The sequence below is a fragment of the Aptenodytes patagonicus genome, chromosome 7, assembly GCF_965638725.1.
Source record: "Aptenodytes patagonicus chromosome 7, bAptPat1.pri.cur, whole genome shotgun sequence".
Lineage (NCBI taxonomy): Eukaryota > Metazoa > Chordata > Aves > Sphenisciformes > Spheniscidae > Aptenodytes > Aptenodytes patagonicus.
This window is the reverse complement of record NC_134955.1, coordinates 55,921,708-55,948,207: the sequence shown is the minus strand read 5'-3', so window position 1 is coordinate 55,948,207 and position 26,500 is coordinate 55,921,708. Positions and strand designations below refer to the sequence as shown.

General features: G+C 45.0%; 1 protein-coding gene across 2 annotated transcripts in view; it reads left to right on the top strand.

Moving 5' to 3' along the window:
- The first annotated feature begins 12,137 nt into the window (after positions 1 to 12,137).
- Positions 12,138 to 26,500, top strand: part of PRIMA1 (proline rich membrane anchor 1) — a 57,934-nt gene continuing 43,571 nt past the window's right edge. For both annotated transcript variants that reach the window (XM_076345343.1, XM_076345344.1), the window contains exons 1-2: positions 12,138 to 12,230; positions 18,589 to 18,739. In XM_076345343.1, coding sequence (XP_076201458.1) covers positions 12,138 to 12,230; positions 18,589 to 18,739 — 244 coding nt within the window. The remainder of the gene's footprint in view (positions 12,231 to 18,588; positions 18,740 to 26,500) is intronic.

The following is a 26,500-nucleotide window of genomic DNA, read 5'->3' as shown; positions in this document are numbered from 1 at the left end:
ACGTGACGCTGGATTATTCCAGCAAAAATGAGCATTATGAGAATATATTCAAGTGCAGGAGAAGGATGGGGCAAACCAGCATCTGGTAAAACAGCTTTGTTGCGAGGCAATTCTTTTACTCAAGAGTAAACATTTGTTCACCCAGGCAAGAAGTCATCCCAGCTAAAATCCCCCATAATGAAAGGAGCCATATGATACACCATCTTCAGGAGCCTATTTCCTCTCCCACTGGGAGGACACATTGCAAAGACCTTCAAAAGGACAGTGGGGGTTTGTTATGGAAAGCAGCATGGCAGGCCCAGGGCTTCTCCTGGCCAGGAAGGTCCTGACTCTGTTCACGTCCCTTTCTGAAGGCGACAAAGACAACGGGCTTCCGCCTGCAATATCCAGTACACGATGGCAGAATTATGTTCCTATATGTCTAGGACAAGTGTGTGGAGCTGGACTCTGGATTTCCAGTTCACTGGACAGTGCTCTACAGGCATGGGCACACACAGGCTGCTGCAGGCATTTCAGCTCCTCTCCCACAGCTGGGACTCTGCAGGATTGCCGCTGTCACCTGGCCGATTTATTTAGGTGAAAACAGAAAATGGCAACTAAGGAGCTGATTAGATAAATAGCATAGTGTTTCCAAGAAAAATTAAGTTGTCCTTTGCAAACAAAGATACTTTAAAGACAGAGAATTGCTTATCACTTTCCATTAATGCTTGCATTTCATACCTTCTCACTGGGTGCCTGTTCTGTTCTTTAAGCCCATGAGTGCGCTGGGGTATCACTGCCTACTTCTCAGCATTTGACTGGGGCCTTATTAAGTGAAGCCCCAATATCAGCTCATCCTTTGGCACTGCAGTAATAAGGACAAGGAAATAATATTCATATTAGACAGCCACTATAGCTTTGGATACAAAGAAAGCAAAATGGATGCACTTGTTCATAAACAGAGAAATGTTTTCTCTGATTATGGGTTTCCTCCCTGCTCATTACAAACAATTGTCAACTATTCCTGCCTATAGGTATATCAAGATTACTCATCACCAAGCTAAGAGCAAGGCGATCCACAGTTGCTTCTGTAATTCAGGTTTAGAGTTATTACAGCAGCACAAGTCAGAAGGATTAAAGGAGAAGGAGGGTATGCTGAATACAGGAAAATATTATATGCAAATTGTGATTATTCATGACTGAGTCACAAAAAATATGTATTCAAAATCTGTCATGATTTAAAGTTTTAACAATACAATGCTTTGCATTTATGTAATGACTTTCATCGGAGCATCTCGAACGCTTTGGAGGCACTGAGATGAATGCAAAATAATGTCAGTCTCACAGAGGGGCTTTGGGTGCATTTCTTTTCAAATCAGCAGCTAGTGGGGGGCGATGCACTTGGGATTTGAAGCGAGGGAGAAGCTAAAGGACATAGGAAGTGTCAGCAGAGGCCTAACAGTCAGTTAAACAAGATTGGACCTTCAAACGTGGGGACAGACAAAACAGTGTAAGGGGCAGTCAGCAATGTGAGAAGTACCACGCGTTAGCATGTTACCTCCCGGGGAGTGAGTGTCCCCAGCCAACCCTTTTGAGACTGTGTGTCTGGGTGCTTAGGAGGACACTGTGCCAGGGTAAGCTGAAGTGTGTCGTCATTAGCAAAGATCAGCTACTGTTGCCTCAATTATCTCTTCATATCACCTTGCACACCAGTCATCTCCCACCACTGCATCAGAGAAATGGATGGGAAGGTTCCTCAAAACAGTGGCTCCCAGGGGTTTCCAAGACATCAGAATGTGAAAAAACAAAATGCAAACTTGAAAAAAAAAAAAAGCACACAGACTCTCCCCCCACCTCCTGCACAGATAAGTGGGACTAACAAGCAAAAAAATGAAAAAAGTTAAAACATCAGCATTCAAAACCTAGCCCATTTTGAAATGAAAACCATTGTGAAAATATGGCACAGGGTGATACTTGGTGGTCTGGGGAACAAATAGGGCTGTCAAAGATGGATCTGATCCATCCTCTAGGCCCCAAACAGGTTCAGCCTCTGTTGATCCTTACAGATGCATTTCTAATATCCTTTAAAATATCCAGTGATAGAGTACTTAAAATTATATCCAACCTCTTTCTTCTCTCTGATTATATCACAGTGCCTACAGGTGAGCAGCAAGCAAATATGTTGCAAACAGAATAATACCCTGAAAATGTACTCACTAGACAAGTATTATTAGTGCCAGCAAAAACATGATGTGGCCCATCACTCATCATAACAAGAAATCCCTTCCCCAAAGAGAGCATGGGAATTTTGCAGCACATTTCTTCATCCCTTTTCACATAGGCTGAGGAGGGATGGTGGAAATTTAAAGCAAGAGAGAGCACACCTCAATCTGTGTGGAACAGAGTGTGGGCACTGACGTTAGGAGACATGGTGATGGAAATCTTAACCACCGTCTTCTGGGGACCTCCTGAGAGCTCTCTCACTGTTTGGTGAGACAAAGCAGACTGCAAGATAAAGAGTACTCCAAGGTGTAAGTTCTTCAGCTGGAGGAAATACAGACTGCCAGGCCCTATATAGGGAGCTTTCTTCTTCTACCTTGTGCACGTATTTGTTAAGATGAAGAAGGAAAAAGAACAGATCAAGGATTTGAATGTTTCCAATAATAATGAAAAGTAGAACACTATAATCTTAGAAAGCTAAAGATAGGAACTGAGATTTCATTGATAGGAGAAAAATTTTTTAGAATGCAATAAAATCTAACTCCACTGGCTGATCCAGAGCAAAAACAATGGTGTGTTGAAACCGTAGACTGACAAATGCCTGCTGATATTGGTGGCCTTAGTAAGAGGACATCCTAGTATCTGCACATTTTGCATAAGATTCTGCCAGGGAAGCTATTCGGAGTTACAGTGACAACTTGTGATATAAAAGAAGTTACAGGCAGTGTAATTTGTGTTTGATTCCATGAAAACATCCATAGCAGAGGCTCAAGGTAAAGCATTTCAGAACTTTTTTTTCTTAGAATTGTAATTTTCTAAATGTATTTTTGTCTTTTCTTTATGTCTAGCTGAAAAAATTCTTTGCAATGTGTATGCCACCAGGCCTACCCCTGTGGTGAGCCTTGCTCCCAGAAAAACACCTTCTGACCCTAGAAAATGCTCAGAGGGGACAATAGAAACCCACAAGACACTGCCTGGTAGAACTGCTTTAGAAACACAAACATGGTTGTTCCTGAGAGAAGCAAAATGCTTCGCAGTACCTCAATGTCTAAAATATTTTATAATGTATATTTTTGAACTTCCATAACAGCTTTCATCTATGTTCTTCAAAGGCCACGCAAGGATTAGTGCAGTAGCCAGTCCTGAAAGACCCATATGTTTGGCTGTCTTCTGTACAAGGAAGGTGACAAGGTCTGTCAGGCAGTCTGCATGTGTGGCTTTTTGATAGTCTAAGCCACGAGGAACCATGCTCCCAGCTACTGGCCTAATCTAGTCTATAGATTAGGCCGGCCTAATCTAACAAGATTCTAGCAATATCTTACCAGACATGAAGATAACCTACCACCTATGGTCACCAGGCAGATCCCAGTATATCTTCTGCATACCAGAAAGCGTAGGCACCAGTTTAGGTGTCTTTCTTCTCTTTCTTCAGATAGATACAGACCACACAGGATCTAAGAAATGATGGCAGTGGCCAACTGGATAGGTGTGCATGCCTCATGGTGACTTCAGACATAGATGATGCAAAAGACTCACAGAGATTTAACACCCTGTAAAAGCCTAGAAACCACTGACAAACTGATGGATCTTCCTTCCCAGCTGCAGAGAGAACCACAGTATATTTTCAGGAGAGTACAGATGTACTGGACAGTTTTGAAACAATATATAAAACAAAGGCATGTATTACATACCAAGCAGAGACTGGTTGGGAGAACTGGGAGCTGCTACCAGTAATGCCACTGGGAGCTGCCAAAGTTTGTCCCAGCGCAGTGTTTGATTCTCAGCATCCAGATGTTGGAGACAAGCTCTCCCCATTAACCCCAGTGCTATCCAACTGCAGCAGATCTCAATGGCAAGCCCTGCTGCCAGTGGTGTCTTTGTGATAGTCCCCCACTAGCTATGACTAATAACCGATCAATAGCTCTTGTTACGAGACAGATGGGCCCATTACAATCTGACCTGCTTGGTGTCTGGCTCTTAACTCTTAACCTCGGCTGATATAAAATATTCACCAAAATTCTGTGTTAGACATTGGCACAATCTTGTATTTCTTTCCCTGGCATTAACAGATGTCACATATTTGTCGGTGGCACAAATTATCACATCCACCTCACCACAATGGATGCCACATTTGTTGAATATATTTTTAAAGAAACAGTAGGATGGCTCTTTACCAAAATCCACTGTGGAGCTTATGGGTAAGTGAAGAAAAACAAAAATAACTTGGGGTGTGTTTCTACCAGTATTTTCTTACAACAATTAATAACAGCTTCATGATTTCCTCTGGAAACCACGGTCAGGCACAACTCACCCTGATGAAGTTTGGCAGTTTAGCCATGTTTTGCTAAATGGCAAAGGGCCCCCATGTTGCCTGCCCGAAGGAGTGTAGGTTTGCAAGTTTGCTGCAGCCTGGAGTGCCCTTGATAAGGGGTGTCTGCGGAGGAGGCTACAAGCCTGGCCCCAAGGCACAAAGGTGGTACTGTAAGTGATGGGAAGGTGGGGGGCATTCACTGGTGGGGGCAGTTCTCTGGGGCACACAGTTTATGTGCACATTCAAACCATGGTTGTACATGTACCACAGTGATACAAACCTGAAACTTCTTTTACTTCAGCCGTCCACATAAGGACACACTCCTGCTCTTCCCTGGGTACAGGCTACACCTCACCTCAACATCCAAGCATCTCCAAGTCTTCCTGATGGGGCTTGCAGCGTAGGTGGGATGGGCAATAGTGAACGAAAATATGGCACACACATCTCAAAAAAACCTGTTATAAAGTTACTTTCTTTTCTCCTTTCAGTGACTGTCCGTATGTGCACATACACATGGGTAACTCTCTCCTTCCTCCCTGCCCAAGGATATTCCTCTCAGATGCCCTTGCACTGTGGGGTAATTCACAGGTGAGGGAAAGGTCCAGTGTGATTTTCACAGGATTTTCAAAATCAGCGCCCTCTCCGACAAGATGCATGTCTGGTGTGCGCTAGCAGTAGAAGAACTGAGGGAGGCAGACCACCGAGAACAACTTTCCATCCTTTCCTTCCCAAGTCTGTGCTCACACAGAGGTGAATGTAGTGGCACTGGGTTGCTCAGTTCTTCAGTGAATACAGTCACTCCCTCCTTCTGTCACCCCGTATTAACTGCTTGCTTGCCAAGTCATCTGCTTGGCTTCCTGTGGCAGATTTCAATTTTTTCCACTCCCAGCTATTGCCTGGCAATAAGTGAATCCCTCAAATCTATTCCCCCATACACAAATATAGGCAGAGAAGAGCTAAATCAAAATGGAAGGAATGCTGTCATCGTGTTTCAAATGTACCCCACTGGCCAAAATAATAAGGAAAAAGAATGGTGAGAAATTATTTGCAAAGCTCATTTTCAGTGGAGTGTTTCTGATGACTTTTATTAATTATTGAATAATTTCATACATTATTCAAGCTTTTCCTGCAGTTTATACTATCATCAAACATCCTTATGGACTGGAATCAATCGACCAGCACCTTGTGCTCCTGCCTCCTGCATAAATGGTGTGCTTGCACGCAGGTAGAGAGGGAACCTCTCTGTGCCAGGGCTTTGCTCTGCTGGCTGCTGTTTCTCCTGCTACCTTGTGTCTGAGAAGCTCTTCTTGGATTATTTCCAGCGACTCTCCTGACCCTACACAGCAGCACAACGGTCTGTATTAAAATGCAGAAGATGCAGATAGAAATCAGCTCTGCTCTGCTCTCTTTCATTGCGCCTCCTCTGAGGATTTGCACTGCGTTCCTCATCCTCTCACCTGAGTGCTCAGGTTGAAGCATCCCCACAGCTTGGAACCCAGATATGAACCCAGATGGTCTGTGCACTCACAGCCACAAAGACAGGTTGGACAGCCCACACCTGAGATCTGCAGACAGACAGCTTTCTAAAATCTGGTTCCTAATTTTTCAGACTGGGAATCATGTCAATTAGAAACAGAGGTAAGAAGTGAGAGAGGGAGGGCAAAAAGAGAGCGCAATGTTCTGTGAAATGGACCATCTTTCAAGCATTTTTTGATGAAACATTGTCAAATATACAGACCTACAGACAATGGTTTTAGTCACCAATTCAATCATATTTTTGCTGGGCATAGAAACTCTTGGACTTATAGTTTTGCGGAAGATTCTGATGCTTGGGGTTCACTAAAGAGACAATCAAAATTAGACTTCAGCTTTCTTTTAATTAGATCAGTCAGACCAAACAATTAGACCAAAATATGTGCAGGTCTCTACTTGCACGGGGAGTTAAAAAAAAGAAGCTATGCTGATAGTTTTTTCTTAGAAATAGTGATTCTCCGTCCTTGCCTTTCAGCTGGAACTACTTACACCCTTGTACGTTTACTCAGCCTCATCCTTGTCATCTATCCATTTCCATAAAGGCCTGGGCAATCATGGTTCTGGTCTTATTTCATCCTTGGTCTATAACAAGCTCAAGGATAGTAGAGAAACACATCCTTAACAGTAGCATGGAATAAACAGTGAGGTATCTTTTTAGGCCTTACTAAGGTTTGATGAACTTTTATCACCTGATCAGCTGTTTTCCAGTGGAGCAGCTACAGACCATAACATATTAGGCAATTGTACCAGATTTCCACAGTAAAGTGGATGAGGAATTCCTCCTGGAAATGTGTAACCAGCCCTGCTTTTTACATCAGATCCCCAGTGGAGCCAAACAGAGTCCAAGAGTAAATGTGAAGGCAATGTTTTCATATTATCTTTTACACATTCCAGTAACGAGTATTTAATCTTCTGTAAAGACAGATGAAACCTAAGCAGCAATGAATACTGAGTGCAAAAGTCATACAGCACTTAAGTGATTCCTGCAACCTGCAGTTCAGTGAGGATGTAGGGACTTCATTATAATAGCCACAGGAGACTAAGAATGTAGTATCTGTAAGGAGAAGCAATGTGTTGTGTGAGCAATTGATAAAGCTGAAAAAACCAGACATATTTGGGGGCATGCAAGCCCTTCCTCACATCTGGGACTTTTCTGGCCACTTTTAATGACTAATCCCACACATTTTACCTTTACATTTATAAACAAAGAACAGCGACGCTGCTGAGCAAATCCATTTGCTGAAGAGAACATATTGTGAGAAACTATGGAAAGTGAGTAAGCGGGAGGCCTGTTTATCACTGAATGCAGTATTTCAGAGCTAGAAAAGGTGGGAACAGGCTTATATGATGTATAGCCGTAGCTTTTCTGGCCAAGATTACAAATCTGCCGTATCCTCTGACTTCAGATGCTGGAGCACAAGCTAGAGATCACTGATGCAGCTTTCCATGTCGGTCCTAATCACTCCTTACCTAAACTGGCATGGATCCATTGATTTCTGTGAAGGTATTCCCAATTTATAGCAATGGAAAGGAGATACCCTGCCTTTGTTTTCCAGATGCAGTGCAATAGCCCATATTTATCTGAGAGAAAACTTGAAAAGCACTTACTGAAATTCTGACTCTTTTAAAACTTAAAACCCACTTCCAATATTTGATTAACTATTAATTTAATATAATGAAAATTAAAGAATCAGTTGTTTTGACAATTTATTCTAGATGTGCTCAAAGTTGGGAATCTTCTCCCATAAGCTGGAATTATCGAACAATTGAACAATCAAGTCTTCCAAAAATCAAATCTGTTGTTTGTATGTGTACATACTATTAAAGGTCCTAGTGTTTTTCTGTATTCTTTAAAATAATTGGGATCATCAAGAAGAACCCCCTCCCCTCCCTGAGAATTAATGGCGGTGTTTGGAGAACTGTGAATTCCTCCACTGTTTCTGCTGCTGTGACCTTTATTAATTTGTGATCTCCAAAAAACTTCCCAATAAGGTGTGGATTCCTGGGTAGAGATTTTAAATCCAAAACCAATAAATTTGCTTTCCACATGTTGAAAGCACTGCATTAGATATATAAAGCAATAAAAATATCTTTAAAAGAATAGCAACAAAAATATTTTCAGTGCAAGCCAACGTTCAAAGTGAAGCGATGCTGTACACTTACCAGCCTGTTGATGGTGTTTTAGACTCAAACCCAAAAATTAGCCTAAGAGAGACGGTGCTTTCGGGCTGCAGGAGGCTTTGAAATCTCAGTGCTGAAATGTCTTCTGTTTATGTTTTAGCTAGCATTTCAACAGATCTGACACTCTTCTTGAGTTCATTGACTCACATCCAGAAATGTCATTAGCAAAAAAAGCTTAAGTGGATTCTTCCTAGGCCTGACTGACCACAAAGCTTGAGAAGTGGTCGCCTTCACTTCCTCTGCTGTTGGCTCCAGCTAAAAGCCCATTCCCACGTATCAGAAAACATAGGGACAAAATCTACCTAAAGTCAGATTGGTTAATATCTATTGATTTTAATGAAGTTTTGACAAGTCAACTTGGAAGAGAACCTTCTCCTGTGCCCTCTGGATGCTTGAATACATGTTGTAGACTCAATCTATACCGACAAAAAAAAATAGCCTCTTAGAGTCCATTATAACCGTTATGGCTACTTAGATTAAAGGAGTACAATATTATTTGTTGTACAGCTAATCAGTGTTGCAGTCCTTACTAATGTTTCCTGAGTAGTTGCTGTATTGGAGTGTTAATCATGGTTGTTCTGATTATCAGCAATTGTTTAAAAAAAATACAAAGCAAACAAGGTAAATACTCTCGAACCAAAGATGAAAGGGAAAAAGAGTAATGGTCATCATTCTATTGAGTGTTAATATTAATCTTAAATTTTTGAGAGACTGCTTGGATGATACTGTTTGTGTGGTTTTTTTCTGAAAACAAAACAAAAAATCTCTTCAAATAGCTTAAGTTTTTATTTTGAGCTGTGACACTTACTTAAAAAGCACTTTTCATCTCCAGAGCACTGAGCCAAAGCATGGACTTGTGCTGATCACACCAGCGAAGGATGTGGCATTGCTCCTGATTTCTGTGATGTGCTAAATACATCTTGGAGGACAGGACCCCATTAGTGCCTCCACCACCAAACACACCACTGCCTTCAGGTAGCTGGATTTGCCCATGCCATTTTGACAGGCGGGGAACCTGGTGCAGGTGGTTTTAAAAATGTGCCCAAGGTATCAGAGGAAGTCATGGCTAGTAGTAGGACTATAACCCAGGAAATCCTGATTCAGGGGTCATAGCCCAAACCAATATCCATCTCAACGCTTCAGTAGTGTGACTGCTGCAGACAAATCATCATGTTCTTCCTCACACCAGTCCTGGTGCTGCAAAACACTTAATGTGTTATTAAGCAAAACATATTTCAAGCCTGTCATTGATTCAGGGCCTGCAGTCTTACAAGCACCGTATCATTTATCTTCCTTATAAGTGGGAAAAATTCCTGGACTCTTATTTTCTCTCCATAGAAACTAGAGAATAGAAGCCAATGCAATTAATTAAAGGTGCTGGTATCATGTGGACAAGAATAGGGCACATATTCCGCCCTTTCTTCAGCCATTCAGTCTAATGGGAAATACGCCTCTGTGTGGACCGCATGACTGGGGCCAAAGACTGGATTAAATATATGCACAGCCCAATCATTTCCCCAAGGGAACTGTCAATTACCAGTGTGAAACAGAAAAGATGCTGATTACCTGGACCAAACTCTGCTCTTGTTTGTGTCAGAACAATATCCCTGATTGTACTTGCTTCCGTGTGACTGCGGGTCGAGTTTGGCCGTGTGTCCTCAGTTCCCTGGGTTGTCTTTGAACCACAGGAACAACGCTTCGAGACGGCTACTTGGACAATTGCTAATGGCAGGAAAATCCACAGTTCTTCTGACATTAAGGCATTGCAAATACTGAAAGAAAAGAAATCTGTGTTGTATTTTTTTGGCGTACAACGCCTGAAGCCTTATCTCTCATTCTGTCAGGAACCAAGAACTATGTATACAGATGGTGCAATTTATTATGTTCTGTACTGTGACCAAGTGCTGAAATACCTTCAGGAAATCACCAGAAAGCCTGAAAAGCTTTACTGTCTCTTGTGACTCCAGCTCACTAAAACTATAATTGAATGAGCACAACATATTAAGCACTGCATGTTACACAGTATACTTACAGAAAAGGATGCCATCTTTTTCAGCAACATTACAGAAAAAACATTTGCTGTACAATTACTGCCTGTACCCAAGGTTGTAATGTCTCTGTCTGTCTGTATTTTGCCCTTACAAACTCACAAGACAGGGATTTACAAATAAATGTCTAGGCTCAATGGGTCTACCTCAACTCAGGTGTAACTCCATTAAATTCCACCATGCTGTTCTCATTTGTAAGGTGTTGCTGGGCCTGATAGTCCTGACTTTTAAACGAGTGTCTGTCGGTTCTGAAATGAATGGAGGTTGGTGTAATGGTGGTATGAAAAGAGAATTTTAGCCCTGAGAGGCTAAGTTAATGTATTTCCATTCCTGCTTCACTGAGCGGATTTTTATGAAACTGTTTATTAAACTTGGCTCAGTGGGTGCCAGAAATACAAAGAAAAACTAAAATCAATGTCCTTAAACTCATTCATCTCTGGGTATGAAATATAAACTGTAGGCCCAATATTTTGTTCGAACCCATTTGCTTACTTCATTCAAAACACTGTAAACAGGACCCCCGTGCCATTGACCCAACAACAGACGCTTATGGGCGTCCTGATATACACCAAGCCCAACTTGCAGCAACGACCACCATTCACAGAGCAGCTGTTTTGCTCATTAACTGCTTCACTGGAAGTGAAACCATCTTCATCTTTGATTTTCCACCCTTCATCTTCGATTTTCTCCTCTTCATCTTCAATTTTCTCCTGTTTCCTCTTTGCAAGGAGGCTGGGCTGCGGTGCCTTGATATTACGGGATTCTTTATCCACTTCCCCGCAAGCACTGTTAAAACATTTCCACGTGCTTTGTTATTACATAGAAACACGAATGCCACGAAGCATCTTCCTTATTACATCCCACAGACACCGGGCTGGGGACACAGGCCCGACAACTCCCACCCGTCACAGGACAAGCCCTCGCATCACTCTGGGGCGGGGGACCAAACAAACCAGCCCAAAAGCCACCTGGCTGCCATTTGGGATGAGGCTGCTCCAGGACACGGGGGTGCCGGTTGATCCCCCGCTCCCGGCTGCGGGGAGGGCGCGGGGGGCGCGTGCGGTGCCTCCCGGCCCCGCCGCAGCTCCCCGAGCCGCCCCGGGGGCCGCCCCCGCTCGGGGCCAGCCTCGCCGGGGCCGACCGCGGGGAAGCCGCCGCCGGGAGGAGCCCGGGCGGGGAGGGAGAGCCGAGGGGAGCCGGGCGCGCAAGGGACTGCCTCGATGGGCTTGAAAAATCACTGCAGCAGCGGCGGCGGGCAGGGGGGAGATGCAATCCCCGGGCTGCGCTGCCACGCCGCTCTCCCCGCCTCTCCCCGCCGGCGCCGGCTCCGGCTCCGGCTCCGGCTCCGGCTCCGGCTCCGGCTCCGGCTCCGGCTCCGGCTCCGGCTCCGGCAGCGTTCGGCCCTCTACCCCCGCGCCCGGCTCCAAACTTTTTCCGCCGCCCGCTCCCCCCGCCCCGGGGTGTGAGGAAGCCCCGGGCTCGGCGGTGAGCGCCGGCCGGGGAGCCCCCGGCGCGGGCAGGCTGCCGGCGGCGGCTGGCGGAGCATCCCGGGGAGGGGTAGAGCCGGCGGAGCGGGCAGGGAGGGAGGCGGGCAAGGCGGGGGTGGAGGCACGTCTCCCCGCTGAGGGAGCCGGGACTTGCAGGGCGCTGGGTTTTCCCGACCACCCTTTCCCCTCCCCACCCGCCCATCTCCCTGCCTCCCTCCCCCCTCCTTCCCTCCCTCCTTCCCTCCCTCCCCTCCAGAATTAAAGTTGGGACAGTCGCGCTCCGGGGATGGGTGCGAGCCAACGCCTCTGCTGCCGGCTCGCTCTGCTCCCTCCCCAGGTCTCCCGGAGCCCGCGCCCCCGCCCGCCCGCCCAGGAGGGATGCTGCTCCGGGAGCTGCTGGGGCTGCTCCGCTGCTGCTGGCCCTCCCTGCTGCTGCACTGTGCCCTCCACCCGCTCTGGGGCTCCGTCCAGGTAGGGCCGCCCGAGCCTGCCCGGAGCTGCGCCGCGCCCGCACGTCTGCATGCAGGGAGCGGGGGGCGGCGGGGCCGGGGTGGGGGGCGCGGGGGCGGCAGGCAGAGCCCCCCGGCCGGCACCCCCGGCGGTGCGGGGAGGGGGCTGGTGCAGGCGGGTGGTGGCGGGGCGGTGGTCGCGCAGGCGGCCCCCGGAGCGGGGAGAGCTGTAGCTCCTCTCGGCGCGGACCCCCCTCGTCGGCTGCTGCGGGACGGAGCGTGTAAGGGATGGGCGGCCGGCTCCGAGCCCCCGGGAGCGCTGAACTCGGTGCGGTCTGCCTGAGCAAGATGTAGTTGACTTTCTTCGGCGCGCCGGCAGCCGGAGGGTTTGTAAGCGCATTTTGCTGTAGGTGGCAAGATGCACAGAAAGAGGCAATGCACGGAGCGAAGCTCCGGCTGTCTAATTTTGGTAATGTTTTGCCGTGGGTTTTCGGTGTTGATTGCGAATTGAGGATTCTCTGGGGAAAGGGCTGAATCCGCTTTTGCCAACTCCGACGCTGTGATGTTGTGTGACCTTGATTGTAATGTGAGGCGACCAGCAAGATGGACTGGGAGAAATTAGTATATGATGAGGGAGAGTGCCCATCCAGTTTGGAGAATCAGAACGGCAGCAAAGCTCAACTCAAATGCGTCACTTTGATATTTTAAAGTTTATTTATAATATGTGTCTTCGGAGGAGTGATTGATGAGCCAGCCAGGTGCTGTTCAAGAACAGAACAATTACAGTTTCTTTCTTGGAGAAAACACAGTGGAGACTCCATGTCTTTTACTCCCTGTTCTAAACTTAGTGACTACCAACAGATAAAGAGAGATGTCGTTTGTTTTAGCATCTTGTCTCTTGCTGTGAATGACAAAGAGGATTTGTGCTCCTTACAGATTAAAATAAACAGGAATACAACAAAAACAACCTCCTTTAAACCAATGCCCCCATCATGAAAATCTCTGCCAGCACTACCTTTCTGCTGTCCTGCTCAAGTATTCAGGTAGCTAAGTTTAAGTTAAAACTGCAACTGCATTTTAAGGGAAGCACAATTGTGTAAAAAGAGATGCCTTCTGCAACCTCTCTCCTGTAATCAGTCAGTCAGTCAAGCAGACAAAAAAAAACTTGCATAAACATCTTTCTGGCAAACTACTCAGATGATCTGAGCTGATCTTTCAAAAATAATTACATTTATAAGAATTGAAACAGGCTCTGAGAAATGCAAAAGCCAAGGGGCCCAGCCTTTCCTTGCAATGATTTGGAAGTTTTGTTGTCCCATTCATCGACTGTTCTTGTGCTATTGCCTGCTGTTCTGTGGAAGGGCAATCAATAAATCTGCTCATACTCAAGCTTTTTTCCAGCTCTCCCAAAACTAGGGTGTATCTAAGGCTCCCATCAGCAGGTACCAATGGGAAGGTCAGGTGTGGAGCGCTCACCGGTGTGCCAGCCTTCCTGTGACCGAAACTCCCTCATCTTTGAATCCCTCCCATGACTCCCTTCCCCATGTTGAGTCATAATCCTTGCTCTTCTCTTCAAAGTCTCGCAAGCCATACTCTCCTTGACTAAGTCAGTAATGTCCCACCATGTCGCTCCCCTGCTCCTGCTCCATCTATAGCAGCCATCGTGTTTTCTTGCGTCTCTTCTCCCAGCCCCTCTTCACCCATTCGTCCGTGCGATGACTTATGTGTGGCATGGCCTTCCCTCCCACATCTTTGCATTCCCTCCTCAGGCCCTGCCTTGAGGCACTTAAGAGGATCAGTCAGATGCTAATCAGAGGAGAAGCATTTATCTTATTAAAAAAAAAAAAGAAAACCAAACCAAACCCCACAATCTTTTCTAATTAGTGTCGTAGCGAGCACTGTGACAAGAAGGAAGGGACGATTCTGTCTGAGGCTTTTGACATAATTAAAAAAAAGAGCAGTAAGTGTCATGATAAATAGCAGGGTCACATTTTTTCTGGTTTTATAAACATGGATCTGGATTAACTCTGATGTGAATTATGCAGAGCTGTCCTGGGGTTTACGCAGCAGTGTTGAGATCTCATCTCTGTAGACTGCTTCCAAGAGACAAAGCTCTTGCCACATCAGCAGGCTTTTAGAGATCTCTGTGCCTTTTCAGTCAACTGCACTTTTCTTTTCAAGCTTTCCTCCTTTTACCTGATTCAAAAAGTCACAAAAGGGCCACCCTCCGGGGACTGTATTAATCCTCTTTTCCCACCCCCCTCTGTAGAGCATGCTCGTGGACTGCTGCAACCCCATGGGACTCTACTGAAATACTAAACAGCTCTGACCACATGCAGATTTATTCTTCCACTCTATGCAAAGCAGGACTAGGACCACTGTTTCTGAAGGAAATCTCGGATTAAAAAGAAATACGTCACAGGCACGGACTTCAACAGAGAGACTGCAAAAGGAAACCACCAGTTCCCACTTTCTGTTTGCTTTTCCCTGGACATTTGTGGATCAGATTTTCATTTCCAAGAATATTTAAAAACATTTGTCCTTTTTGCAGAGCATGTTCATATCAAATGCACAAATCTATAAAGTCAACTCTATGTATTTTCAGAGCAGGGCAAAAAATGCATCAGCTTCAAGTCGAGGAAACATGTATGTCCAAACTGGCCAACTGCTGAGTGTGTTAAGAAAGCTTCATGCCAAACAAGCAACCAAGTTTTAGACAGGCCGAGGAGACACGTGTTCACGGCACCTCCAGGACCTGGAGGAATGGCTGGAAGGTGCAGAAGTAACAACTAGGGAGCAAGCCCCATGTGGTCCATCTCCGGAGATGACCCCTTGCTGAGGCAACCTCTGTGCTACAAACTGCCTGGCAGCCCCGTGGGTGTGTCTGGTTAGTCATTATCTGCGAAGTGCTTCCAAAGCCATTCTGGGGCCATGGTAGTGTCCGGCAGGACAAACAAGCAGTAAAGTTTGAGGCTGGGCTCGAATTAGCAGACCTGGCCAGAGAAAGATTAGGCTCTTTCAACATGCCTTCTTTCTCCTGCCATCTCCTGTAAAAGCAGCTTACCTTGAATTGCGGACAGTAAGAAAGAAACATGGAGCAATTTATTTCATCATCCTTTGCCAGAACAAGATTGTCCCCTAAAGCATATTTTCTAGTGATTTGTTCTGCTTACCTTTAGAAGACACAAGTAATAGCCTTCATTCCTTTCATAAGAAGACTAATAGACATCGACAGTGGGATTTTTTTTCTCTTGAAAAGGAGCCAAATGTATTTTCTTTTTTTCTTAATTCTGTCTCGCTACTGTTAGTTAATCTTCTTGCAGCAGTCCTTGACTATTTCTCTCCTCCTCGAGGCCCTCAACCTCTATTTGGGTCTTTCCTTTTCCTGCCAGATTTCAGCCAACTTGCAATATCTTTGTTATTTTAAACCAACCCTCTAAGACAAACCCCTGGCAAGGTAATATCTGTGTTCCTACAGGTATTTTCTAACAACCATTTTACTGAGTGACAAGAGAAGGGAAACAAATGCTTTTAAATGTCAGTTCTTTCCCAACCATTTAAAAATTATCGTGGGGAATTTTGATAAAGGTTCAGACTAAGGTATTGAGAGACAAAGCAACTTCCCCCCCCCCCCCCCAAATAATATTTTAAAAGTACACGGGAGCAGGGAGTGGCTGGGCATGTATAGGGTTAATCTTGTCTGCAAAGTAATTGAGAAAAATATCCACTGGTTTCTGAGGACACTTTATTACCAGCCTGAGGTAGGAGAGCCTCCAGGGATTTAAAAGCAGTCAATAGTTCTTAAAAAAAAAAAAAAAAAAGCAAGCCTTTGGTTCTGGCTGGTATTAAGTTAGAGCAATAAGTAGCAACGTAGAGTTAGAGCAATGTAGCTTTTCCGTACCAGCACTGTCTTCAGACTTAGATACACAAAGCTGCTTCTGGTCTGCAAATGAAGCTGGCTCCAAGTCTGCTCGATGTTATTCTTCCCTGTTTCTAGCCTCTCCCGTTGCACTGACTCCTGCGAGACTGTAGCGAGCTGTAGGATTCAGCAACCAGGGAACTAGGTAGGGGATGGTAATTGTAGCTAGGAGTTAATAGTTGATTCCTAATCAGCTGCTGGGGCCAGTGGAGAGATGTTACCCTACCTCCTCTGTCAGCACAGTAAATGTTGTCACACCGGTACAACTGGGAGGTACCCCAGGTGTGCCACTGCCACCACGTGGAGCGGGCACTCTTCCTGCAGGGCTCCTCCTGGGAGAGTCCCCAACACCCCAACTCGCGTGTGAAGAGCACTGAAAGAGCTGAGACGGCATGGAGGATATTCTGCTGCCTGTGATCACTTACTTGAAAAATAAATAAGCCTGCGTAGCAGACAGATTTATTACCAGCCATGAGGGACTACGAAGCCAAGTCACTTTGATTCCTTAGAGCATTCAGAGAGTTTGTGTAAGTTCCTGGAAGCTGTCTGGGATGGTCTTTAACCATCCTCTTACTGTTACCTGATGGTGAAGGGGAAAGTTGGAAAGCACTTGTGCTGAATTTATTTTTCCCTATGTTTGGTAATAGATTTTGACAAGCTGTTTAAAGAACTGAGCCTTCTGACTTGTGCTGTGCCGAGCCATCCTTCCAACTCAGCTACGCGTAGCCTCTTCTATTCTTTCCTCCCTCTCTATGATATTTAATCAACAAAGCCCTACCTCCATTTCCCTGAGGCCAGAGTAATGCATCTTTCTGCATTTAGAAACCTCCTACGCATGTGAACATGTCCTTTGTGCAGTGATGTTGTTTTAATTAGCCACGTCTCTCTTTTTGGACAGAAATACATGAAATGACTGTACAGCTTTCCTGCAGCCAAGAGGCAGCACAGCACCCTTGGTGCCCAGCTGTGGGTGGTGGGAGAGGCTTGCTGGCTGTGCTGTGGGCTGTGGGCTAGGGCTGAAAGGGGAGAGGAGACAGACTGTGTGCCCGGAGCTGGCAGGGGAAGGGAAGCAAAGCTTAGGCAGGAGAGAGGAGGGGGGAGAAGGCAACCCTGGGTAAGCCTGGGGATAGGCAGGGAGGCAGAAGAGGCCTGCCTAAAACATGTCAGAAAGCATGGCATGAGACATCCTCTTTGTAATGACCAACATGTCATGGAAAAGAGATAATTAAATAAGATGATGTTAGGCCAAAACTATTAGGACAATAACCTGCTCAAGACCAAACTGTACAAGGCAACAGTTGAATGCTAGCATAACTATCCTTAGTTTCAGAAAGACACAAGTCTGTCCCAGGTGGTCTCCTAATCCTACATCCAAAGTACGTGTTAGATAACATGCGTATTCATCTTTTAGGCTTTGTCTCCTTAAAATTGTATCCAGTATTTTCCATCTGAGTATCAGTCCATTCAAAAAGAGCTGGCTTAGAGACCTCTGAAGTTAACAACTCTCAGAAGCTCCTGCGATGTTCAGCAAATTTCCTTTTCATTAGGGACTTACTACTCTTCATTTCGTAGCATTAGATTAGGAATTTTACTGAATATCCCTTAAATCCCTAGTCATGTAAATATTACTGATGATAAGAAACATATGCTTTTAATAAATGGTCCTTGTCAGGACTAGATCAAGCTATTGAATATATTGTATACCAATACTGGCTAAATCATTGTCCATGGCCAAGCGATGCCTACACTTGGGTTCTACAATGCCTGCACTTGGGTTCTGCAATGCCTCGTCTTCAGCTTTATTACTAGCCGACACTGCATGTTATGGAGGCTACAAGTCACAGTTTGTGGCATTTCTATTTTGACCGTGTCATTGCTGTGGTCCGCAGATGAGTAAAATGTGGGCTCCCTCTCCTCTTGGTGGGAAGTGAAACGCTCTGTGAAATGCTCTCTGAACATCAAAGCAAGGCTGGCAAAGCAGAGGAGAGATCTCTGGCTTTCAGTTCTGCCATAAGGAAAATTAACATAATCCTGACCCTAACTGTCTTGTAATTTTTATTAGCTCTCTTTGGCTTGCAGCAATGACCCTGTGAATGATGCATGCTGCTGGATGGCTTTCCTAAGAAAAGAAGGCTTACGCAATCATACTGTCTGCCACTACCTGCCTTCTCCTTACCCCATAATAACTCAGAAACCAGCTGGCCAATTTCAACCAAATTTGACAGTGGAAAGAAGTCTTGAAGACACTGTGTTAAATAAACAAAAAATAAAAAATAAAAAATAAAAAATGGGGACCATATAGGGAAGAGACCTCCTTGTAATTGCCTTTAGTGAGGAACATGAGCTCAGTTCTTACTACAGGCCTGAGGTGCCGCTCGGGTACTCAAGTCCAAGAAACACACGCATGGAAAATCGGTTCTCACTGTTTCTGCTGCTCATGCAATGACTTGTTTCTTCACAGATCACTCAGGGTGAACCCCAGAAGTCATGCTCCAAGCCTGTAGCAGAGAAAGTCACAGAGAGCTGCCAGCAAATTTGCCAGTGCAGGCCACCTCCACCGTTACCACCGCCTCCTCCACCTCCACCGCCCCCGAGGTTGCTAGTGGTGCCGAGTAAGTAGCCGCTGGTACGGTTGTGGTGTGCTGAGGGAGGGCGAAGCGACGGGGACGCCTGGATAGATGGAAGGAGAAAGGATGTGAGAGAGGGCACAGCTAGCTCGTTTGTCATTTTCCACTTAGCAAATGGAGGAAAAAATGTTCTCAGTAGAGATGGAGATCTGTTTTCTGATCAATGAATAATGCTTGGCTTTTGGAGGAAAGCCAGAGAAATTCCCTCCTTTCATTATATTATATGTGATTCCCTAGCTTTAAATGGTTCGCTAATGCCCTAGCCCTGGGAAATGTTTTCCTGCAGAGACATAGCGCAGCACGTCCCCTTGAGTTACATGACCTCCTGTTTCACCAGGTTTGCAGCTTGGAGGTCTGGGTGCTCCAAGGCAAATTAATTTATAAGCAGGCAAAAATTCAAACACTCTGCCTAGACCATCCTGCAGGTTTGGCTGTCTTCAAGACACTGGAGCTCTACTGGTTCACCATAGCAGCGAGTCAGGCTCGCTGGTTTTAAAATGCTTACAACTGTAACAAAAGTCAGGGGCATGTTAGGAGTCAATGGCAAGTGAGCAGTTTTCCCACTAATGCACATACAGGCTAAGACTCATCTATTTCTCTTCATACAAATCAGTGCTCCCAAGCCTTATCCAGCCCATCCGAGCTCCTCCTAATTTCCAGCCCTGCATCCCCATGTCCTACACACCTTGTGCCTGCAGTTCCTGCTGGCTATCTCTGCCAGCTTCCTTCCACATCGGTATTCCTGTGATCCCTGACACATAGATCCTTTCTGGAGAGCGACAGCTGTGCTGGTGGTCCCCAGAGGGACAGTCCCTCCACAGTGGGATGGAGCTCGCCGGTGCTACCTGCACTGGCTGGGTGCAGGGACATGGGCTGGACCCTGCGCAGACACTTTTAGGTCCCAGGTGTTTGGTATTCCAGCAAATCTCCTTAACACTTCTATATTTTTGCGAATTTGTCTCTCCCTAAAAGGCTGCCTATTAATTCTTCACCCTGCTTAGATAAACTCCTCTGGGAACAGTGTTGCAAAGTATATCTAGTATCCTTCTCAGTGCTTCCCCCAAGGGAAAAGAAATCATTAGGTAGCATCATTTGGCTGTTTGTCTTTATCAGCACCATCCCGAGATGTGCAGAAGACACAAAGAAGGCTTCTGCACAGCTTTTAGACAGGCAGAGGACAGGCAGTGTTTTCTCCTGTGTTTCCTGCCAGGAGCATGCTTCGTATTCGTGCCACACTGCGGAAATTTAAGGCAAAGGCAGGAAAAAACCAACAGTGAAACACTTGGGAAAGGAAGTACAAAGACAGCTTGGAAAGCAGAGATGAAAGGTTTTTATAGCAGGAAAAATCTCTTTCAATGTTCAGGAAAATGTCACGGACAGTAATATTGAAAATTCCCTTGATCTTTGTCTCAGTCAGAAAATAAAGTACTTTGCTGCTCTGTTTTCTTGTACCTGGGGTACCCCATTGCCTTGAGGGAGCTGCACTTACCCACACAAGACGTGGCAGAGCAGTGTCAGCACAGGGACCAGCCCTGCTGCTCAGCTGCGCCAGGCGGAGGGGACCGCTGCCAGGCTGCTTCCCCTCCCCGGGCTGCTGTCAGGCAGCTGGTCTGAGTATGTGGATTTGTCTCCTGTGAAGTGGGAAGGAAATCATATCAGAAAAAAAGGTCTGTCACACATGGCAAAAAGAGGAAAGAGAAATCAAATGGGCCTGCGACTGGGATAGCCTGGTGCTTACTCAGGCTGGATTGCCAGGTGCTAACCCAGTTCTAAAAATGAACTATATAAATCCAGATGACTAATATTTAAATAAGTTATTTCATTTCAAATGCAATAAAAAAATAGATTACACATTCCTTTCACCAGCAAGCTTTAGATTAGCAATCAAGTGCCTCATCTTGAAAGATGCTTTCATTATTATCAGCTGTCTAGGCACTGTGATTTAGCCCACATGTACAGCAATCCCCATCCTTGTGAGAATGAGCAAGCCTCGTGGTTAAATATTGATGTTATAGATGCCGCTTTTAAACAGCATTCAGAGGAGAGGGCAGTAAAGGAACACGACAAGCTATTATTAAGTGGTTGATGCTAGACTTGCACTTTGCACTTTTTAAGTGATTAAAGTTAAGTACTGGAAAGACCTCTGCAAAAAAGCAGCAGCCCAGGAGCTGCAAGTTTTTTACCTTTACAAGGTACAGCGTCTGTGCCATGAGGCACTTCATAAAGATGCTGCCATTGCTGTCAGAGCTTTGTGAGCCACAAAAGGCTGCAGCCTGCTAGGCACTGTCCTTAAAAGCTCTTTTTGCAATCAAACTGAATGTTGTTGGAGGTTTAGATCATCTCTACATCCTTCTAAAACAGCTGCTCTGGTTTGGGCCTGATGATTAAAGCCAATAGATACAAAATTCCTGCCCATGCAGTTACTACAGACACTGACAGCTCAGTTATCTGCTAAATGAAGCCATCTAGTGCTCTTTGATATGTCCTGTCTGGTCTCCAGCTGCTGCTGTGGAAAAGCAGGGGACCCTCTTTGTGTCCTCTCTATCTGTCCCACCTGAATGTTTTGCGAACCCTACGTGGATGTATGGGATGGCACTGGGTAACTGTGAGCAGCTGAATCACTCACTGAAAGGTTTTTATTGTGCTTGAGGACAACTGAGGACTTTGAGGAACAATTACAGTGTATTTAGTGTCTCTTTAGACATTTCAATACTGACAGGTTGATCCAGCAACAAATCTTTAGCTCTGCTTCCTGCACATAGATTTATACAAAATTTGTTAAATGTTGTGAATTCCAGAGTTCACGTATAATAACTGGTAAATGTTGCGTTTACTCTGAGGGACAATAAGCTAATTCCCTCCACAGAAAATGAGTAGAATCACACACAACTTAGCAGTCAGTCTAAATACATGAGCGGTGGTAGAAACACCACTTTCCAGGCTTTAGGAGACACCTCGGTGTTATAGTCATGTATTTACAGCAGGAATGTGTGGGGTGTCTTTCAATGCATCCTGAGAAGGCATATCATTCGTTCAACAATATGGATATGGGAAATTAAATTAGATCATGTGGCCCATATATTTCCAAATATGGACAACAAAATTATGGACTGGTGAATTCAGAGAATGCCTCTGCCACCAGAACTCCAGGTCCCAGGGAAGAAAACATAGACTGCTTTTGTTCTCTTTCAGCCATGACCCCAGGCCTCCTTCTCCCACGTTTTTAACTCCTTCACAGAGACTGTCGGCATTTCTGATGTCCCTTCCAAACCCTGTTCTTGCCTTCACTGCATCCGCTCTGCAGCTGTCATGGGACATTCCCTCATGGCAGCGTATCCATGTGCCTCCTCCCCGCTAAGCGGAGGACTCCTGGTCTGCCCCAGTGAATCCGTCTGCTTTACAGTATCTAAATGAAGGCTAGGATCAGCCACTCTGGTCCCTGTGGATGCTGGTTCTCTCAATACTGCTAGTTCAGCCTTATCTCCTTCTGTAAAGTGGGATACATGGAACATTTCAGTTTTGAGTTTCCTGAGCTTCATTCCAGATGCAGGTTGTTGGCGTCCCACTGAGATACTGCTGTCTTGTTTGGTATATATGAGTACCTTACTGAGGGTCTTCAAGGAGAGGGGCTCCAGCCCATGTTAGAAGTAACTAGGATGGTGGGGACTGTGTGACAAAGTGGTGGGGACTGTCAGGAGACATGATTGCTGAGCCAGTTGCGGTTCCTCCAGACGGTCTGGCATATTGATGTTTCCGCAGTAACTCTCCTTATGCAAGCAGCAGCCTGCTCTTTAACCCATGCCTAGAAAACTGCTCGTTGACAAAGTGAAGGGAAAGCTCATGAGGCTCTGAGGGGCCTAAGGCCAACTACGCTTAGATGCTGACAGCAAAGAAAGGAGGAACTTTCAATGAAATTGAGTGTGTTCCCTAGATGTGGCTGTAATGACCTGAAAGAGATAGAGATGCTCAGAACCTGGCCTTTAATTAACTGTTTCTTTTTTCCCCCCCATCTGCTTTCTTCCTTGTCTCTGGATTTCAGCCAGGACTAAGGCAAGGTGGATGGAGTACTTGTTTAGGCAGCATTTCTAACCTGGCTTCACAGGCCCATGAGATTAAGCTAGTTCAAATGATGTTGACCCTTCAAAATCTAAAATACTGTTGTTGTCAACCCTCAAATACTTTGTGAGCACACAGGTTTCTCCAGGGGCATTGCAAAGAAGAAAGGACTTCATTTGGAAGCAGAAGCTAGGCTTTCAAAACAGGAAAGGGTTAAAGCTAGACATACACTGCAGTCAGTATCAGTTTTAACCTGTGTAAGGTTTGAGGAAAAAATATTTCAGAAGTGACTTCTTCAGAATGGTACAAGGAAGAGAAAGGATGTTCAGCATGAACTCCTCACTTGCTGGTTAGCAACATTTGCTGTCTCTGCTCTACCCATCTCCTACGTTGGGTGAGGAGTCCATGGTACTGCCATCCCCTCCCTGGATGATGGAAGTGTCCAGTAAAACATTGCTTCAGTCAAATTTTAGAGGAGGAAACTTAAATAAAAGTTTTTATCTGAGATCATTACAAGCTGTACTAGTACAGCTGAGTCTGGATACCTGAACCAACCTCTGACTCGTTGGATGCTTGCACATGTGTACACAGTGAGGTCTTTACAGCTCCTGACCTCAGTGGAAGTTTGCCCTGAGCTATCAGCTGAGATAAAGCACAATCCAGTCAGTGCAAAGCCAAAGTGAATGACATCACTGCAGAGGACTCTAATCTCCAGGCTGTAATTGTATGATTTTCTTTTTCAAGGTGAAATCTTTTCCTTTATCTTTGGAGATAGTACATCTAATTAACTAATTTGGGCTGATGAAAATGCCAAAATAAAAATGACCAACTGCAGGAAGGGTGCAACTTTTTGGCAACTATATTAGCACAGATGTATAGCTTAATTTCAGAAAGTGTGCAGGGTCCCTTCAGTGCAAGTAGGAAAGCTAAGGACACTCGGATCTTTTAGGACAGATGGTCACAATGTGTGTATATAGGCAGGAAGTACAGGAACAGTCTGGGACTTGTTAAACTTCGGTTTTAAGGTAACTAAAGGTTACCTTAGGTTTTAAAGCAACTAAAATTTGCAGATTTGGCTTGCTGACTGTTAACAACATAGCCTTTCATGGCAGGAACTTGTTATAGAAATAAAAACCGTATGGCTCTGGGACATAAAAGAATAAAAAATGTTTTTTCCTTAGGCTTTTCTACGACCTAAATCCTGGTGATAAAATGGACAGGGTGACCCAGTGTGGATCCAGAGAATGAGTTTGAGCCTCATGCTGAGCACTGTCTCCACATGGCCATTCAAGCAGGAGAGCTGAGCATGGTCCTGATGCTCACCACATTGCTTCTTGTACTACGTGGGTACAGATGTTGATGTGCTTGCCTACACGATGCCAAAAGGACTTTTGTCCTTGGCAGGGGTCTATGATTGTCCCCCAGGAGTTGAGGGGAGGTTGTGACTGCAAACTGAATTGAAATCCTCCTGGAGGCCACCACATGTTTTAAAACATGAGGTGCCAAAGAATTTGCTGCGGGCAGTCCGGTGTAGCTGCTGCAACGTGGGTTGAGCGTCTCAGAAAGCTCTGACTTTAAGTTTCCCTTTGGGTAGGCCTTTTGTCTTGTGAGTGCTCTGCACCTTTCCAAACAGCCGCCGCAAATGCAATTCTGACCCTAAGGGCTCACCTGGCAGGACCAGCCTTTACCTTCCGCCCTTCTGCCAGAAGGACCGGTTCTAAGTAGTTTTGAGATTTTTGGGCACACTTGAGGAGTCTTGGATCAACTTCTCCCAAGTGCTGATGCCCAAAGGAATTGTTAGCAAACAGATGGGGGTGTTTCTGTTTTATAATACGGAGAAGATGTTTTCCTCCATACTTCATACCACATAGCGACTACCAAAACTGAACAGTAATGGAAGAGAACTACAGTAGCACCAAAATGGCAGGGGGCACATCGTCTCCTACACCAAGACATTTATGGTAATGACAGCTACTGTGAGAGAATATTGTTTTACCACAAGTCTGGTCCAGACAGTGATTTTTTTTAAATGCAAGCAGAATGCTGAAACAGGGAAGCCCTTTCAGTTTTGGTCACACAGCTGTCATACTGTGAATTACAGTCTTGTGTGAGAACATTGTTTATAATTTACAAAGCAAAACCAAAATTCAATTCTTGTCTTCTCCCACATACACTTTCATTTTACTGGAGGATTGTGACTCTAAGAACTGGCAGTAGGATTTTGAGGCTTTCAAATCTAAATTGAAATGCAGCCCCGCAGCCTGGAGTCATGGATGATGGCACATACAGAGTCTAGTCCAGGTCCCCATCGTGTTGTTTTCACATCACAGACACTACCTTCTCTGTTAGTACAGTGAACCAAATCATTAAGCATCCAAGATGGGATTTAGGCAGAATTCACCCACCTAAATCAGAAATGCAATGATTAGATTTCCTGCCTTAAACTGCAGGCACCTCTGATTTTATCACTAAAGACATAAAGACTTCAAAATCCTGATATTTTTTGCATTTAGCACAGTTATTTCTGGCATAGGAATAAAAGTTACAAGTCCTCACCTCCCGGTCAAAATGAGAAAATGATTTAGGGTGAGGAGATTTCTTAAGCAGCAATCAAATATGAAGATTGAAATAATTTGGACATCTGGGATGTTGTATTAAGTCTGAAGAGCTGGATTAGTGACTAGAAAGCAGGTAAGACTGGAAAGGTTCATGCTAATACTTTCATGATAGGATTCTGTTATCACTCATGCACCTAACATCTCCTCATATTGGGCTGTTGTAAACTCTCTTTCTGTCTTTGTAAAACACTGGTTATATCAGACTGTCAATCACAGCTTCCATTGCTTTCCCAATTCAGAGTTTTTCACCACAATAAATTCTGAAATGTTTTGTCAGGTCTAATTTTTATTTAGGCAAGTGATGAATCTTCCCCCTGCTCTGGGACCTTGCAGATTTGTTTTGAATTTTTCATGCAGTAATAAATCCATATTATGGAAAAATCCACTGTCTTGAAAATGCACTCGTTCATACATTTTGAAGTATTTAAAAGTAAGAGCCTCAGGCCAGATTTTGCAGTGCAGGAATCAGTGGGAGTTCTCTTATCTACAAATTAAAAACATTGTCTAATTTTGAAAAAAGAAGCATCAGATATCAAACTGATTCTGCAGTAGAACAGTCCTTTCTCCTCTGAGATGCATAGTCCAACAGCTTGGGGGTTTTTTTTGGTTGTGGTTTTTTTTTTTTTTTAAAGCAAAAGGAATTGGATAAGCTGAAGACATTAATTCCCTGTGTGGTGGCAGTCCATTTGTACATGCCTACCATTTCACTGATTAAGAAGATAACAAATCTTCAGTGAAGTTACTGATGAGTCAGAGGCTGCTGATTTACAAGTAATGGTAGGTTCCCCTACCTGTGGCAGGAGTTGTGCCTCATCTCGACAAGTCAGAAGTAAACTCTTAATTGGCACAAGCTGTTCTAGCAGGGAGGGCTAAGCAGCTGACCTTGGTAAAGCAGACCCACAGAAATGTATGTTCTTGTAATGGTTTTGTGCATTGTCTTTGTTGTAAACATGATATAAAGGCATTGCACTGCCTGTGTAATTGCAACTTACGGGTAATTTTTAAGTCAACGTAGCAGATCAAGGAACCAGCAGTCTGGACATTTGGCATGTTATCCCAAAGTGAGTACATA